The sequence below is a fragment of the Astatotilapia calliptera genome, chromosome 3 (genome assembly GCF_964374335.1).
Source record: "Astatotilapia calliptera chromosome 3, fAstCal68.1, whole genome shotgun sequence".
NCBI lineage: Eukaryota > Metazoa > Chordata > Actinopteri > Cichliformes > Cichlidae > Astatotilapia > Astatotilapia calliptera.
The window spans coordinates 18,361,292-18,376,009 of NC_137424.1; the positions used below are offsets into that span (position 1 = coordinate 18,361,292).

The window sequence follows — 14,718 nt, forward strand, 5'->3', positions numbered from 1 at the left end:
CAGCACACACACCGTCCTGTTTACCACCACCTCCACCTGCAGAGAGAAGAAGGAAGAGCAGAGGAGATAAACGAGTGTTTCCAGAGACTCTTCATCAGCTGTCAGTCAGTGATGCAGCACATCCAGTATAAAGAGCAGCAGGGACTTCAGTGCTGGGACTGTACTAGGACTCATTGTTGCTTCACTTTTTCTAATCTTTGGATTTTTATTGAAGTTGATGAAAATGTTTTTCCCTCCTAGTTTGAGTTTGGACTTTCATTCATTAGAAGAACCTTGGTGTGTCCACTCTGAGCTCTGTAGGAACCCCAACAACAAGCCCAACAATCCAGATGGACGGTTCCAGCTGTTAACTGGAGGAATTCCATCCAAACATCTGCTCTCACTAAATTCTTCCTCACCTACAGACTGTGTTCTTCACTGCTTTAAACTTGGAAACGAATGCAGTCATTGGTCTGCGTGCTGCTTTGTTCAGAGAGCTGATTGGCTGTTGACAGCGTTTGATCAGAGCGTGTCAGCCGTTACTATGGTGACCATAAAGGTCAGAAACAGGAAGTGTTTGTGTCCAATCCTGAAGCCTGTCACCATTCTCCTCTCACAGCTTCACTGAGAAGCTGCAGCTTTACAGGAAACACTGGATCTTTGTTTCATACTGACTGTGTTTAGTACAATACTGCTGACAGCACCACCCACTCACTCCATCACTCTACTTACAGCAGAGTCTCCAGTCTGTAGTCTGGACTCTGCTGAAGATCAGACAGCTGCTTCACATCTGGATCCTTCAGGTTGTTGTAGTACAGCTCCAGCTGTCTCAGATGGGAGGGGTTGGACTTCAGTGCTGCTGCCAGATAATCACAGCTGATCTCTGACAAACCACAGTCCATCAATCTGTATAAAGAATGAAAGATGTAAGTTTATTAGACAAAGTGTGAGCTTGAAATCATTCAGTGTTTCATCATCTGTTCAGAGCTGAAGAAGGTTCAGAATGTAGAAGTTTAGAAAATGGAAACTCCAAACAGCTGAAGCCAACAGGAAGCAGCTTCAAACAGGAAACTGTGCAGAGTTTCAGACTATATGTCCTGATGCAGCCAGTTGGATTTTGGAGATTTGAATCTCTGTTCTGTGACTAAGTCCTTGAATCATTTCTTCCAGTTGGTCCAACAAGACAGACTAAGTGTTGGACATGTGTTGTGGCTCCATTATGGGAGCTTCTAAATGTGATGTGATGGCCCCTCTGGGTCTGTCAGGTCACAGGACTGAAGAGAGCTCAAACTGGGCACACAGTTGTTCCAGTCTGGACCAAAGACTATATACTGGGACTGAGGGACTGCTTTGACTGCACCCACTGGGACTTTTTAAAGGCTCATGTTCTCACTTAGATCATCGATTTCTACTTGCATTTCTTTCTGGGAAAAATGGGGATTACTTTGGAAACAGGAAGTATTTTCCCCAATAAGCAGCCCTGGATTAGTAAATCACTCCAACATGTTCTCAGGCAGAAGAAGCTGTCTTGTTATGAGGGAGAGAAGAAAAAGATTGAGGCACAGAAACTTGTTGAAAGAGAGATAAAGCAGCTAAAATCAGGTGTAAAAGTAAAGCAGAGGATGAGCTGAATAAAGGACACTCAAGGCTGGCTTGGAAAGGAAGGAAGTCCATGGTGGGGATGCAGAACAAGGAGCAAAGATGAATGTGATGCTGAATCAGCAGAAGACTTGGACTCATTTGATTCCAGCTTTGATATCATTGATTTCAATGAAGAGCTTTGTGATTGTAGCAAAGGGCTGGTAGCTCTGAGAGTCCCACTGATGAGGTGTTTGTGTGGAAATCTCTTAGTGGGACCAAAGAGAGAAAAAGCCCTGGTCCTGATGCTGTGGGAGGGAAATGATTGAAGTGTGCTGTGAGGAACTGACTGGGAGATTTTCACACATTTTCCAGTCCTCCTTGGAACAACAGGAAGTTCCCAGCATATGGAAACAAAGGTTAAGTGTCCTATGGCACTCAGTGATGATGGTGCTGTGGCCCCACCACCTCCACCTCTTTGTAAAGGAACTAACTGTAATCTGAAGCTTCAAATGGGACTAAGACTTCCTCCACTAGGTGGCAGTGTCTGATGAGAAAGTGTTAGTGGAGCTGGCCTGGAGTCAGAAACAGGAAGATGCAGGATTTGGGCTGAAATGGGGAAAAGTGGTTCGCACTAGTGCCTTAAAGCAAGAAGGTTGTAGGTTGAAGCTTGTTGGCCTTTCTGTGGAGGTTGGATGTTCTCCCACAGTCCAATGAAATGCTGCTTAGGTTCATTGGTGCTTCTAAATTGGCTGTAGGTGTGGATGTGAGAGAGTGCTTCTCTGTCTCTCTCTGTTGGCCCTGTGATGGACTGCTCACCTGTGCAGGTGGACCACGCCTCTTGCCCTATGACAGCTAGGGCACAGGCTGCAGCCCTGTGAGCCTAAGCTGAATAAACAGTTAGCAAAAATGATCCATAGATGGCCTGAAATCCCCCAGTTAGCAGTTTGGTAGATAGCTATGACATGCTAATCCCATCCAGCAGCTGTATTCTACCTGTAAGCTGATCCCTGCTGAGCCAAAGCACTTTTTCATATACAAATTACAACCTTTAATAGAAACCTATTGGTCAGCATCTTATTAGCCTGCTGTTAGCTTCATTCCACAGAAAACTGAGAGAAACTAACAGAGTTGATAAAGAATAAAGAGAAATGTGCTGATTTAAAGCCTTTGAAGTGCTTCAGATGATCTCTGTCCACTTCTGTCCACTCATTCATTCATGTAAGCTTTCTAATGCAGCTTTGATCTTCACAGTCTGCTTCATGAAACTCATTCTAACCCTGAATGTCAGAGTGTTCCTCCTTCTCTTTCCCATCATTCATGCTGGCAGTGGAGGAGATTTGGATGTTGGACTGTGTTTTGGATGATGTGTGTATGTTTGTGTTGGACTGCTGTCTGTAAAGCAAACGCACATTTTGCTTTGGATTTCAGTGTCAGACAGACTTTAAGGTGGAATGAAAAGTTGGAGAGTTTCACAGTGAATTATCCAGTGGAGGATTTTTCTTCTTCTTTGAAGGTTTGAAATGTGAACATTGTTCTGCTGCAGTCAATGGACTAAACCAGAGAAGAAGAAAACAGACTTTACCATGAAGATCCTCAGTGTGGATCAGTATAATATCAGCCTGATGTCTGCAGTTTAGTGTCAGCACAACTTTCACATCATATTCATCTCAGCACAACTAAAACATGCTGACTGACCTCAGAGTTTCAAGTCCACATCCTGGACTCTCCAGGAAACCACACAGATGCTTCACTCCTGAATCCTGCAGCTTGTAGTTGGAGCTCAGGTCCAGCTGTCTCAGATGGGAGGGGTTGGACTTCAGTGCTGCTGCCAGATAATCACAGCTGATCTCTGACAAACCACAGAGACTCAATCTGTATAAAGAATGAAAGATGTAAGTTTATTAGACAAAGTGTGAGCTTGAAATCATTCAGTGTTTCATCATCTGTTCAGAGCTGAAGAAGGTTCAGAATGTAGAAGTTTAGAAAATGGAAACTCCAAACAGCTGACAGAGTTCATACGCCTTTGTCAGGGTCAAATTCAAGCAAGACCATGTGAAAATTAAAACACATCATCCTAGGTGAACTTAAACACCTTTGTTCCCCTTTTGTTAAGACATAGAAAAGTACACCACACAAAAATACTGCAAAAGGAAACGGTCGCCTTATATACATAGTGTATAAACTCAAAATGCACATTTCACTTCAAATTAAGATTAAGGCTTTGAACAGATCACATAGTTCAGTTCAACATATAAGACTTTAAGAATGCACAAGCATCTACTTAAAATCTATTTAATTTATCATCCATGATATTATTTTGTACAATTCCAATGTATTTTGTTCATCTCCCTTAAATAAACAGGCAGTCTTAAAGTATGAAATATTCATATACAAACACATATAAATGTGTGTACTGTCTCAGTGGCTGATAGTACCCCACAGGCCTCAGTGTGAGCTTGAAGACATTTATAATGTTTAAGTAGTTTAATGTGCAGGTGCTGACGATAAACACATTTTGAATGAAAGCCGGGGAACTTTGGTAGCACAGAAACAAGTGGCTATTCTTTGTGACTATATGGATCACTCACAATACCATTATTTCACACAAAGGCACCAAATTAATACTCAAAAAAGCTGCAGCAATACACACAAATATAAACAGTACTTGGTGACAACTTTGCTTTTAGCCTTTAACCCTTCTTGACTACTTTTGATGTGGCCTCTATATTTTACCTTTAAAAACAGTTTATCTTGCCAATCTGTTATTTTCTCATTTTGACCAACTGTATCAGCACAATTTATCTAAATTCAGACAAAATTTAAAATACAAGTAGAAAGTGATATTTTGACTGTAAAAACCACACACATGTTTAACGAATCATCTTCATAACTTGAAATGCAAATAGAGATTGTACATTTTTAAAAATACGCACACGTTTTGCAAACAACAAAGTTATATGGTACTATTTACCAAAAAATGCAGCCAAGGCTCAGACGTTTTTCATATAATCATTTCAAACTATTTACAGAACAATCAGGTGTCAAACAATAGTTTGTGTCACTCTAACACATATGAGAACAGCACAGGGATAAACCTGCAGGTCTGACAGCAGGTGTGTCACTCAGCGTTTACACTGCAATCTGCCTTTGTTGGCTTTAAGGCAGCAACTGTGACGATCACTAGTAGAACTGACACACAAAACAAAACAACAGCTACACACTAAATACACAAGACAACAAACTAACTTGAGACCAAACACGGTAAACGTCACAAATCTGCCGCCATTGTTGGCAGCTGAAATTTGGCTGGGATATAAATTCTGGGATATGGTGGGCCACGAAGGACACACCCGACGAATCCTTCAAATTCGGGGAAATGAAGGACGCATTTGTCGGCCACATTTGAAGGAGTCGACAAATACGGACAGCCTTCATCGCCTGGCTGTGATGTAATCGGCCTTCAAATGCAGCCTCTGGAGGATGCAGCCGACGTTTTGGGACACAGCTACTAATTTGCTTCCATCATCCAACCTGAAGAGGAAACAGAGACGCCTCCCCTTCAAAGTAAAAGCTGCTCCTTTTGGACACAGTATCAAAGAACGTCTACAGTATAACATAGAAAAGACAGAATAAAGTTTTGGTTGTTTTTAAATTGTGCAGAAATGAAACTACACTAAGCTCAATTATGTGACAGACATTTCATCCCATGTCAGTTTGGCCTCATCCTGGGCCGGATTATCCAGCACACACTCTGACCACAGGCCCAGGGGCCACGCACAGCTGGGCTCCATCCAAGAGACAGGAAACAAACCAACACAATAATAAAAAGCACCATGTGATCTTCTTACATCTTCAAGACAAACATAGTAAAAACATGAGCATATTTGTTTCCTGATAAAATGATGTGACAGGTAGAACAGAGTAAAGTGGTGGTGTTACAGCCTGTTAAGATTCAAAAGTTGAGAAAGGGTACAAGAGGTGATCGAAAAATAACCACACTGGTCCGGCCGGGTGAAGTCAAACGAAGATTTAATTCACACGTGGGAAGATCACTGAAAACAGCAATTGATCTTCAACTTACTAAGGCACAAACAATTATTTTATAACATCAGGGTTTGTTTACTGACGCCCCTTCATGCGTCACCGGTACATTTTATACATAGATCAGATCAACATCATCATGACTTTTCACCCAGAAAATCATCTTCTATTTTCATGGCTTGGTACTTTCCGTTCTTATCTTAAAATGAATTGTTCCTCTTTCTTGTCTAGGCATAACTGATCTCCCCTCTAAATAAATCTTAACTAATGTGTGTGTACGTGTTGACCTCACATGCTCTTTGTGTCACCTCTTCACCTCCTACTGTCTGTGTCTCGTCCTCAAATGCTCTTTCTCAATTCACCTGTTGCACCTCTGACCTCTCACTAGACCAGAAGCTCACTGAGACTATGTATATGTCTTCTACTAAATAAATGTTTTAACCAAGAACCTCTACTAAAACCTTAATATAAAATGACCTGATATAAGTGTTTTGTAAGCATGTATTGCAATTCCTTCTATGTTCTAGTTTTCCCTCAACATGTATCACCTGAACAGTCACGTCAGTGAGGCTTACAACCTTTAAAGAACCTGAACATCAACTCAAATAAGCACAGATATGCAATATGTATAAAATAGTTATAACTGCACCTGAAATACAAAGTTAATATCATCATAAACATCTTAAGGCCATCTTAAAGCTATCTGTTACGTTGTTAAAGCAATGATCATACTGCAGATTATATTATGCTGGTTAAATACTTTTCTGTTCATCCCCACAAGCCTTTCTCCCCTCTGCTGCCGAGGCTGTTAGTCTCTCCCAAACTCAGCTACAGGACTTCCAAATGAATGAAAGCAGCAGAAGTGGCTTTACAAATGAAAGAGGAAGAGGAGAAGAAGAGGAGAGGGAGGCCACCCTGACCATCACTCCAGCTGAAAACATCACACTTCCATTAAAGTTGGTGAGGAAATGTTGAGCAGGATGAGCTGCTGGCTAATCTGGAGGCTGTAGCAGCAGCTCACAGTCACAGTGGATTTCCACTCATGAAAAAGCTCTGGCTGCTTCATTTCTCATCTCATATCAGAGACTTTAAAGCTTCACTGAAGCTGTACTGTGATGCTTCCATATTCCAGTGAGGCCTCCATAATGATTTCAGCTGTTCTGTACACACACTGTGTGCCCTGTATGGCTCAAAGTCTCTGCAGCCTGTTTTTATCTGCTATCATCAGATCTTCATCATCCTCATTCACATCCCTCACACACTCTACAGCCTCATCAGCACCGACTTCATCTTCACTGACTGATGGAGCACAACATGAACCTGTGGTGGCTGAAACACTGTCCTGTCAAACATCTCCCCGTCACCACTCCACTTCTGTCAGCCTTTAAATGAACCCTGCTCAAGTCTGTCACTTCTGTTTGGAGCCAAAAGGAAAAACTCTTGTTCAGTCGTTTGGAAAGACAACATTTCTGAAAGCACTCAAACTTCTTCACATTTGTCTTCAGACACATCCTGAACATTTAGGAACTGAAGAAAGTTTCAAACATCAAAGACATGAAATATAGAAAAACAACAACAGCCGCAGTCAGTGAACTCACCCCAGAGTCTCCAGTCGACAGTTTGGACTCTCCAGTCCAGCACACAGAAGCTTCACACCTGAATCCTGCAGCTTGTTCCAACTCATGTCCAGCTCTGTCAGATGGGAGGGGTTGGACTTCAGAGCTGAGGCCACAACTTCACAGTGAGACTCTGAGAGTCCACAGTAAGTCAGTCTGTGATGATAGAAAATATAAAATGTGTTATTATAAAAGCAGAAAATCTGCATTATAAACACAGACTGAATGTATATGAAGACAAAACAGAGTGAGGTCATAATCTGATGAATCTGCTCTTCACATCTGTGCTTCAGCTCCTCTTACTGTGTTTGACATGACACAACAATTGAGTCTCTCTCAGACCTGCAGACTTTTAATGAGAATCTTTGTTTGGCTTTAATCTGCAGATGAAGGAGGAAGATGGTGTCACATTTAGGCTTCCATAATGTCCACAGTCTGTCACTGAGATCTGATCCAGAGTCAGAGTGAAGACACACATTTGGACTGTTTCCTGTTTTGACTCCAGAACATTTTGAATGAGTTCAGCTCAGTGAAGAGTTCCAGCTGGAAAGATGATCTCTGTTTGCTACCTGCTGTCAGGTACGACTGTTCACGTCCACACGCAGGAAAAACCTGCTGACTGTTACCAAACGGAGCAGAAATCTCATCACTGGACAATAATGATGAATGAACTCAGAGCTGCTGATATCAGATCTGATTTCAGGGGAACTAAACACAGAAATGATTGGCTCATTTGAGCTTTCTGAGCCATTATCTGCTGCTGTGTCGCTAGTTGGCAGAAAATGATTTGTATTCCTGTTCAGGGCTTCAGTGTTTATGAGTCCAGATCCAGGTGACAGTAAGTCAAAATGATGTTACCTGTCTGTGTCCAGCAGCAGCCTGTATTCACTTTGAATATTGTTATAACCTGACATGGATCAGTTTGTCTTTGATTGGTTTGTAAATGTCACTGTTTCCATTGGACCTGAGTGACGTACAAAGACAGAGAGGGAGAGAAAGGAGAGAGAGGATGGAGACAGCAAAGAGAGAGCAAACACAAACAGGTGAGAGTGGACAGGTGACCAAGGTCAGCAACCAATCAGAGAGCTTCTGTTTGACCCACAGTCACTGATGATGACTGCACATAACCAAGCAGTGTGTTACTCTGATATCAAATATGGATCCTGCTCTTATAATAATGATCATCAGATGATATTATTGTGTTATTTTGTAGCTGAATACGATGTTTGTGTGATTATCAGTGAAAGAAGCAGTGAGGAGGATGGAGAGAGAGAGAGGACAGAGGGTGAAGTTAGAAACACTAAAAGGATTTTTCATGGATTTCATGGATGATTTGAGTGATTTCCAGCAGGACACTTAAACATGTCAGTGGACGTCCTAAAGAACATATTCACTGATATGAAACGTGTCATTGAACAGGATTAATATCAGTGGAAACATGGTGGAAACAGCTGTGACTGCATGGATGTGACACACTTCAAATCTGTTCTCCACTCTTGGATTTGGGATCCATGGAGCTGCTGCTGAGTCTGTACAATAAAGGAATGGTGTGGAAGGTTGCAGCGTACGGACACAAACACTTTCTGCTTACAATCTGATTTTATTTTCAAAATTAAACTACTAACCTACACTGATCAATGATGTTAATGATCACATCTGGACTCACCCAGCCTTTCTGCAGTTCCTCACAGCTGGAATCAGTCTCAGTCGTCCCCGCTCTGATGTGTTGTACTTCTGCAGGTCCAACTCATCCAGAACCTCCTCTGACATCTGCAGCATGAAGGCCAGAGCTGAGCACTGGATCTCAGAGAGTTCCTTCTCTGATCTGTTCTCTGACTTCAGGAACTCTTGGATCTCCTGAAATAATGAGAGGTGGTTCATCTCCATCAGACAGTGGAAGATGTTGATGCTTCTGTCAGGAGAGATTTCATCACTGTTCATCTCCTTCAGGTTGTTGATGACTCTCTGGATGGTTCCTGGACTGATCTCTGTCTGACCCAGCAGACCTACTAAGAGTCTCTGGTTGGACTCCAGACAGAGGCCATGAAGGAAGCGAACAAACAGGTCCAGGTGGCCATTTTTACTCTGGAGGGATTTATACATGGCTCTGCTCAGGAAATCATCCAGAGAGGACTTGTTGTATTCTTTTCCCAAAAAGTTCTTCAGCACCTTTGTCTTCCTGTCGGTGTGACAGTGGAACTTGTAGACAGCAGCCAGAAACTCCTGAATGCTCAGATGAACAAAGCAGTAGACTGGTTTCTGGAAGATCACACACTCTCTTTTGAAGATCTCTGTACAAACTCCTGAGTACACCGAGGCCTCTGTTACATCCAGACCACACTGCTCCAGGTCTTCTTGGTAGAACATGATGTTTCCTTTCTCCAGATGTTCAAACGCCAGCCTCCCCAGCTTCAGAAGAACTTCCCTGTCAGCCTCCGTCAGCTCCTGTGGACTCGTCTCACGTCCCTCATGGTACTTGTTCTTCTTCCTCTTTGTCTGAACCAGCAGGAAGTGTGAGTACATGTCAGTCAGGGTCTTGGGCAGCTCTCCTCTCTGCTCTGTAGTCAACATGTGCTCCAGAACTGTAGCAGTGATCCAGCAGAAGACTGGGATACTACACATGATGTGGAGGCTCCTGGATGTCTTCATGTGGGAGATGATTCTGCTGGACAGCTCTTCATCAGTGAATCTCCTCCTGAAGTACTCCTCCTTCTGGGCGTCAGTGAAGCCTCGTACTTCTGTTAGCCTGTCAACACATGTAGGAGGGATCTGATTGGCTGCTGCGGGTCGGGAAGTTATCCAGACGAGAGCCGAGGGAAGCAGATTCCCCTGGATGAGGTTTGTCAGCAGCTGGCTGACTGATGACTTCTGTGTGACATCAGACAGCAGCTTCCTGTTGGTGAAATCCAATGAAAGTCTGCTTTCATCCAGGCCGTCAAAGATGAACAAAAGCTGAGAGACAGCCAGCTTCTCTGCTGTGACCTTCTGTAATGTTGGATGGAAAACATGGAGCAGCTCCAGAAGACTGTACTGCTCATCTCTGATCAGGTTCAGCTCCCTGAATGAAAGCAGAACCACCACACTGACATGTTGGTTCTCCAAGCCCTCTGCCCAGTCCAGAGTGAACTTCTGCACTGAGAAGGTTTTTCCAACACCAGCCACGCCGTTGGTCAGAACCACTCTGACGGGTCTCTGTTGGTCAGGTAAGGCTTTAAAGATGTCCTGGCACCTGATTGGAGCGTCATGGAGGGCGTCCATCTTGGAAGCTGTCTCCAGCTGCCTCACCTCATGTTGGGTATGAACCTCTTCACTCTGTCCCTCTGTGATGTAGAGCTCAGTGTAGATCCTGTTGAGGAGGGTTCTACTTCCTGTTTCATCACTTCCTTCAGTCACACGTTCACATCTCCTCCTCAGACTGATCTTATGTTCATCTAAAACCTCCTGCAGACCAACATCTGCTGAAAGAAAGAAAAACAATGAGACTAAAGAGAAAGAAAACTCTTCAATGTCTGAACAACACAAGAAGTCCAGTTTTCAGAAATGAGTCCATCAGCAGACAGATGTTCAGTCTTACTTTGTACACAGCTGCTCTGACTGGCTGTCTGCAGTCCAGCTCTGCTTCTGGATCTTTCTCCACACTGTGCAGAAGCTCTGATGGTGACACAGAAAAGTCACAGTGGAGATACTTCTGTCCACCTTTGATTAGACTCATTATAAAAAGGAAACAAAGTTTGAACACAGTCATGTTTCCAGTTCACTGACTTACATTTATTCCATGGACACTCACTCTAACCTGAAGCACAGCTACAACCCAACATTGTTGAGGCCTCATCTCCTCCTTTCCTGACTGTAGAGGTTAAATATGCAACAACCAACAAATAAAAGAATTTGGTTCATTTCAAAGAAATTCACACGGTGACCAAGTAAAGTAACCGTAGTAAAGGAGACAACATCCCGTTGATGGTGGGATTATTTGAAAGATTTGCTTTGGTCACGTCACCAAATGCAGTTGAACCACCCGTGGATCCATGTTTGACCATTCTACCACTCTGAGCTCTGCTTTTGAATCATTTTATTATTATCATCATTCATTTATTCATTCTTTGGAGGGGGGCTATTTCCTAATGCCGCCCTAATAAGCTGATGTTCAAGGGGAAATATAACAGAAACTCTTTCAGTGTTATTCATTAATAAATTAACAGATAAACTGTGAAGAAGAAAAAAACTGAGATTTAAAGGAGAGAGTGAGAAACTTGATCATCCATCCTCATAATACATGTTTATCAGTATCTGCTGTGACCATACTGCAGTAATAACTACAAGTCTACATTTCTGTGACTGTTGATCAATCACAGCAGGAATCTGAGCTCATCTCTGCACACAGAGCAGCTTCAGCTCTGGGATAAACTGCTCGCTTCACGTCCTTCTCAGCTCACAGACACTCATCCTGATATTTTCCTTTAACATTTGATGGTATAATTCATCTGAGTTTACACTTTATCTGCATAAATACAGAAAAACAGACCCAAACACCAGAAACCATCAGTTTCACCATGTAGAATATATTGTTGTTTCCTTTTAATTCAGAGAAAAACTCTGATTTGGATTTTCTCTGTTCTCTTTGCCACAGCCCATCCCAGCAGCAGCTGAAGCAGCTGACTGTCACAACACTGAATAACACTTTAGGAGGAATTTCAGAGGTCAGTAAAGCTCCAGGTTCAACATCAGTTAATTAATCATAGTTCATCATAAATGTTAACCTGGCTGGCACACATGTTAATGTTAGCCATTTAAATATTAGCAGTTAGCTGAGGCCACAAGAAGAAGAGGCCCTAGAAGAACAATGGATGATAAGATTAGATTTTCAAGACTGGGCAGAGACGTGTTTTCCTTTACTGTCTCTTACAGAGGAGGGAGCAGATACCAGACGAGGTCACGGAGGTACGGGGAGGATTCGCAGCAGACAGCAAGACTGCCACGTCCATGCGAGAGAGCGATGGCTACGATAATCTCTGTTTTTGTCTCCCTATATAATGTTGTACAGCCCATGTGAGGGTTAACACAGACATCAGTCCTTCTACTTAAGTATGTTTGACACTTTGTTTACACCTAAATTAACTTTACTGTTAACGAGTTTTCATGTTTCTGTAATCCACCAGTGTGCTCATGCTTTTTTAATTGAAAACATATTTTTAATGATCAAATATAATTATGTTTGTTATTTGTGGATTTTAAATGTCCTTGACAGAGACAGATGATGATCATTATCCTGCACTGTGGTCTCAGGTTTTGTCGAGCTAGCACAAAGAATGGCTATGTTGAACTTCCTCCTGGGATCTACACTAAGAAGTGAGTCCAACATTAGCAGGGTCTCTTTCCTTTATCTGGATTCACTTTAGCATTCACAGTCACGTGAAGCTTGTTATTAACTCGATAAGTCAACCCAGGGTTTCAGCTGAGCGCTCACATGAAACACATGGTGTTGGCAGCATCTGATCAATCATATTCATGGAGACGTGTATCAGCAACAGAGCAGCTGAGTTTGTAGAAGGACGTCAAACTAAACCACAGGAACAATATGAGGAGATTACACACATAATAAAATACTAGCAGTAACACAGCTGCTGCAGACAAATCAGTCGTGTGATCGTGTGTGAGAGGAGAAGGACTGTAAAGGAGTTTGGTGTTAAAAGCTCTGTATGAATGTGGGAGACTTTGAAGGGCTTTAAAAAGGCCAATATAAAATAAAAGGCAGCAAAATTGCTGAGTGTGAAAGTCACCAGACTTATCAGACCTCTGTGATTAAGACCTGTAAGAACACCTATTTGTACTTGTTGGCATTATATCAAACACACACGTATATTAAGCCTTGTGGACAGTCATAGCCTGCTGCTAGCATGAATGCTAAATGTACTGCTGTGGATGATCAGCTGAAAAACTTGTGGTCAGTTTGACTGTTTGCTGTATTTCAAGTGTTTTTCTCAGTTCGTCTGTATTCAAAGTGCATTCGGGGCTTTAGCTGACAGCTCTTTGTGCTAACAAACTAAACTCTCTTAGTTTAAGCCAGCAGACTTTACCAAACACAAAGCCTGCTGCTGCCTCCATGGGTTAGCTTGTGTGACTGGTGTTTGCACCAATGAAATCTAAATCACACTAATGTGTCCTCCAAGGTGTTTGGTGGGAGCACTGAGTGAAACATAAGAGCTCTGGTAAAATAACAAACAGGGCTGTGAGAGCAACTGAAGTGATAAAAATACTGTTTAAAGATAAAAAACACTTTGATGTTCTCTCGTCACCTAACAAAGTCCAAACCCTGTGAACTATTTGAGCTTTAATAACTGTGGATTCAGGTATCCTGAACCCATCTTTGGACATTTGTAATTAAATATTTTAAAACTCCATCAAAGACTCCTGATGTGGCTGTTTGGAGAAGGAAAAGAGGGACAAAGTGGAGCGTCGAGCTGAGGCTTCATTCACTGCAAACCTACAGTTATGTTTCCTTATTTCTGCTGTTTGCATGTTCACAGCTGAAATAAAGCTGCCTCTTTGACTTCATCCTGTTGTGTTTGGGTCCAATTCTGCCTGCCACACAGCGCTACAGGACAAAGTCTAAGATTTTTATCTTTTTAATGAATCTTTGGTCATATTTATCCAGGAAAACACAAACATGTAAAGGAGTCATCACAGTTCTCTGACCTCGTTGGTCCAGGTTCAGCACTGAAGTTTAGAGGATGACCTTTGGACCCATCACTCCTTATAGACGGACAGCTGGATCCTGCAGACTGTGACCTCTGACCTCTGCAGACACAAACATGTTTTATTCAATGATCAATTCTCTGATGAAGTGATTGAAGCAGCTGTGATCACACAGACTGCAGATAATGCAGCTGCTTCCTGTCAGTAACAGTCCTCTTAGATTAGAGTTCAGCTTTTTACAGGAAAACAAATGTCCCTGAATGCAACAGTGAGACACAGTCTGCCTGTGTGGCTGTGATAGCTGCCGTTAGGAGCGCTCATGTGTTTGCAGTTAGACGAGGAGATGTTACCATCATGGACACGTTAACAAATCCTGCAGCATCACGTGGCACAAACACTTTGTGTTCCTGTCATCTGCAAGCAACAGGAAGTTCATTAATAAAGGCGGGATGGAGACGTGACTGTGATGGTTCTCCTTCATCCAGCTGTTACACACATCTGGGCTCACACGACGAGCCTTTGTCTAATACAGCAGCTGCTCTCTGAACACTTTTCTGAAGAGGAGCTGCACAAACCTTTGTTTGCTTTCTAGAGCAGCGTATCAAAGTCAAACTACCCACTGCTAGCAGCTGTTTCTATCATAGTTTATAATCCAGATGTGTGAGGTCTAAATTTACACCTCTGATTAAAATACATAGTTAAAAACAGCCAATTGAGTCCAAATGTGTCTTAAACCAGATAAACTGACAGTTACAGCTGAGCCTGTGTGTCCTTGGAGACACTGCTCTGCTACAGAGATGCATTT

The 14,718-nt window shown here is 42.5% G+C and overlaps 2 protein-coding genes across 2 annotated transcripts in view; both read right to left on the reverse strand.

Annotated features, from left to right (window-relative positions):
• LOC145425244 (ribonuclease inhibitor-like) overlaps positions 1-14,718 on the reverse strand; it is a 206,948-nt gene that overhangs the window by 121,670 nt on the left and 70,560 nt on the right. The gene's annotated exons all lie outside the window — the stretch shown is intronic.
• Positions 708-12,202, reverse strand: LOC145426164 (protein NLRC3-like). Its single transcript, XM_080299702.1, has 5 exons — positions 12,124-12,202; positions 8,884-10,675; positions 7,200-7,373; positions 3,256-3,402; positions 708-885 (listed from the first exon to the last, which is right to left on the reverse strand). Exons 1-5 carry the CDS (start codon positions 12,200-12,202, stop codon positions 708-710), a joined length of 2,370 nt encoding a protein of 789 aa, XP_080155828.1.

Coding starts and splice junctions, on each gene's coding strand:
- LOC145426164 (XM_080299702.1), bottom strand. CDS start 12,202: ATGGACGTGGCAGTCTTGCTGTCTGCTGCGAATCCTCCCCGTACCTCC. Junction 7,374..8,883: donor AGGAACTGCAGAAAGGCTGG/GTGAGTCCAGAT, acceptor CTATCATCACAG/ACTGACTTACTGTGGACTCT. Junction 886..3,255: donor TGTGGACTTGAAACTCTGAG/GTCAGTCAGCAT, acceptor TTCTTTATACAG/ATTGATGGACTGTGGTTTGT.